Source organism: Cebus imitator, unplaced genomic scaffold (assembly GCF_001604975.1).
Source record: "Cebus imitator isolate Cc_AM_T3 unplaced genomic scaffold, Cebus_imitator-1.0 Scaffold258, whole genome shotgun sequence".
Classification (NCBI taxonomy): domain Eukaryota; kingdom Metazoa; phylum Chordata; class Mammalia; order Primates; family Cebidae; genus Cebus; species Cebus imitator.
This window is the reverse complement of record NW_016107573.1, coordinates 1,136,935-1,140,416: the sequence shown is the minus strand read 5'-3', so window position 1 is coordinate 1,140,416 and position 3,482 is coordinate 1,136,935. Positions and strand designations below refer to the sequence as shown.

Genomic DNA, 3,482 nt, shown 5'->3' with positions numbered 1-3,482 from the left:
GAAACTCCGACTCAAAAAAAAAAAAAAAAAAAAAAAGTAACATACAGTCAGCCTTTGTATCTGTGGATTCTACATCCATGGATTCAACCAACCATGGATAAAAAAATATTCAGAGAAAAAAAGAATGGTTGTGTCTGTACTGAACATATATAGACTTTTTTTTCTTGTCATTAGTCCCTAAACAATAACAACTGTTTACATAGCATTTATATTGTATTAGGTATTCTTTTTTGAGACGGAGTTTCACTCTTGTTACCCAGGCTGGAGTGCAATGGCGTGATCTCGGCTCACCGCAACCTCCGCCTCCTGGGTTCACGCAATTCTCCTGCCTCAACCTCCTGAGTAGCTGGGATTACAGGCACGTCCCACCATGCCCAGCTAATGTTTTGTATTTTTAGTGGAGACGGGGTTTCACCATGTTGCCCAGGATGGTCTTGATCTCTTGACCTCGTGATCCACCCGCCTTGGCCTCCCAAAGTGCTGGGATTACAGGCTTGAGTCACCATGCCCAGCAGTGTATTAGGTATTCTAAGGAATCTAGAGATAGGTACAGTGAGATTGCATAGGTTATATGCAGATGCCACATCAATTTATTTTTTTTGTTTTTGTTGTTTGTTGGTGGTTTTTTATTTTTATTTTTATTTTTATTTTTTTTTAAGACAAGATGTCTCTCTGTCACCCAGGCTGGTGTATAGTGGCATGATCTTGGCTCACTGCAGCCTCCTCATCCGCAGGCTCACGTAGTTCTCCTGCCCCAGCCTCCCACGTAGCTGGGACTGCAGGTGCAAGCCCCCATGCCTGGCTAATTTTTTTTTTTTTTTGGTAGAGATGGGGTGTTGCCATGTTACCCAGGCTGGTCTCAAACTCCTGAGCCTACCTCAGCCTCCCAAAGTGCTGGGATTATAGGCATGAGCCACTGTTCCCGGCCTGCTATGCCATTTTATATAAGGGACTTAAGTATCCATAGATTTTGGTATCTGAGAGGGGTCCTGGAACAAATCACCCACGAATACCAAGGGATGGCTCTGTGCAGAATAGCGAATTGTTTGCTAACTGCTAAAGCTGGATGGTAGGGTCATGGGTATTCATTATACTGTTGGCTTCTGCTTTTGTTTACATTTGAAAATGCCCATAATAAAAAGTAGAAAGAAAAGCAATGTATAGATATTATAGAAAGCTTAGGAAGTGCAAAAAGACATAAAGAAGAAAAAATAAAAACATTCGTGACATTTGGTGAGTAAACCTGGTGTCTCTCTTCCTCTGTGTGGGTGGGAGTGTATGTACCCATCTATTCACATACACATACATATGCATACTGATCCAATTATCTATTGCTATGTAAAAAATCACCCCAAACTCAGTGGTATAAGACAACCATTCTATTATGCTCTAAAGATTCTCAAAAATTGAGACAGGGCATAATGGGAATGGTTGGTTTCTGTTCCAAGGTTAGCCTCAGCTGAAAAGATTCTAATGACAAAGGATTAGATTCATCTAGATGTTTCTTCACACGTCTAGATCCTGGACTAGAACGACTCAAAGACTGGGCTTAATTGGGAGTGTTAACCAAATAACTTGTATATGACCTCTCTGTGAGTTTTGGGCTTCCTACAACATGGTGGCCTTGGGGTAGTCAGAAACAGGGCTTCATAATGAGTGTGCCAGTGAAAAGTCAGAAGCTCTATGACTGTATAGCCTCAGAAGTCACAGAGTGTCACTTTTACCATGCTCTATTGGTCAAAGCAGTCGGTATCCTAGCCAGATTCCAGGGGAGGGAACATAGATCACTTCTCAGTGAAGGAGGATCAAAGAATTTGCAGTCATGTTTTTAAAACTGCCGCACATGCAGATGTGCTTTTCCCTCCAAAGTTTTGGATTATGGAGGCATATACAGTATATTCTTATGTCCATTGTCTGTCTTCCTACTGATACATCAGTAAAATAGTAGACTTTCATAATTACATAAAAACTAAAGAATCTGACAATATGAATAAAATCAAAAGATATGGGGTGGGGAAAATATTTAGATATATAACACATGACAAAGGACTAATACATTATTTAGGTTCAAAAACGTCGTACATAGCACTGAGTCAAATGCAGGTTAACAGACAGTGAAACAGGTAATGGATATGAATGCCTAAGCCAAGGGGAGGAGAGAGAGAGAATGAATGAATGTGTGTGTGTATAAAAATGTTTAACCAATATTTAAGTGAACAATGTTTTCATTTTTCATCTAGCACGTGGCAAAGATAATAATTTTCATCTTTTTCTTAGTTTTATTATATAGGAAGCAGTCCTCCCACAACAGTGTGACTCTGAAAGGTCATGTTTAAAAAAAATAAAAAGTTAAATACAAAGGTTACAAAGGTCATTTAATTGTTTTACTTTAGCTGCTACAGGCCAGAGCAGATGGGCATTTCCAGCAGAGAGCCCTGCCTGCTGCCTTCCACACATGGAATAGACTCTGGCGAAGACACCAGCAGGAAAACATCCTCAGTGCAAGAGCCACACATTTTCACAGGTATGCTGTGCAGCTCCTGTCTGCACTGGGGCATGTGTCTCAAATCCAGCTCTGCCAGCCACACAACCCATTTGCTGTGCTTTTTAGCTTCCCAGACCCCAGGCCCTGGTTCTTCCTGGATTTTCAATAATGTGGGCTCATTGATTTCATCTAGCAGGAAAAGAAATTTTCCCAGTACTTCCCCTGGGAAATCTTTTGTCCATCTTTATTGGACAGGCTTTTAAAACAGGCTTTCAAAACAGCCTGTTTGTAACCTTCATTAACAGCCACTGAGCTCTCCATTAAAGCGGCCCATTAGCATTGTGGATCAGAGCGTGGTGGGACGTTTCATCACCTTGGCAGACATTCTTAAGTGTCATTTCCCTGAAACACTTAGTTCCAGTTCTGCTAGACCTTGCTTTTTGAAGTCTTGAAATTATAGTCATCAACAAAAGTACAAAGGTCAGGCCGGGCGTGGTGGCTCATGTCTAATCCCAGCACTTTGGGAAGTCAAGGTGGGCAGATCATGAGGTCAGGAGTTCGAGACCAGCCTGGCCAACATGGTGAAACCTCGTCACTACTGCAGATACAGAAAATTAACTGGGTGTGATGGCACACACCTGTAATCCCAGCTACTCAGGAGGCTGAGGCAGGAGAATTGCTGGAAGCTGGGAGACGGAGGTTGCAGTGAGTGGAGATCGAGCCATTGCCCTCCAGCCTGGGCATCAGGGTGAGACTCTGTCTCAGAAAAACACACATTTAAGGAGCAGAGCTACATCTTTTTAGTTCCCACAGGGGCAAACTTGCCCAAAGCAGGTTCTTACTACATGGTGGGATATAATGAAGAAATTATTATTGGGCCGGGCACGGTGGCTCAAGCCTGTAATCCCAGCACTTTGGGAGGCCGAGGCGGGTGGATCACGAGGTCAAGAGATCGAGACCATCCTGGTCAACATGGTGAAACCCCGTCTCTACTAAA

At 42.6% G+C, this 3,482-nt stretch overlaps 1 protein-coding gene across 1 annotated transcript in view; it reads left to right on the top strand.

Moving 5' to 3' along the window:
• SFI1 (SFI1 centrin binding protein) overlaps positions 1-3,482 on the top strand; it is a 109,677-nt gene that overhangs the window by 83,370 nt on the left and 22,825 nt on the right. Inside the window, 1 exon segment of the mRNA XM_017499526.2 lies at positions 2,394-2,524. Coding sequence (XP_017355015.1) covers positions 2,394-2,524 — 131 coding nt within the window.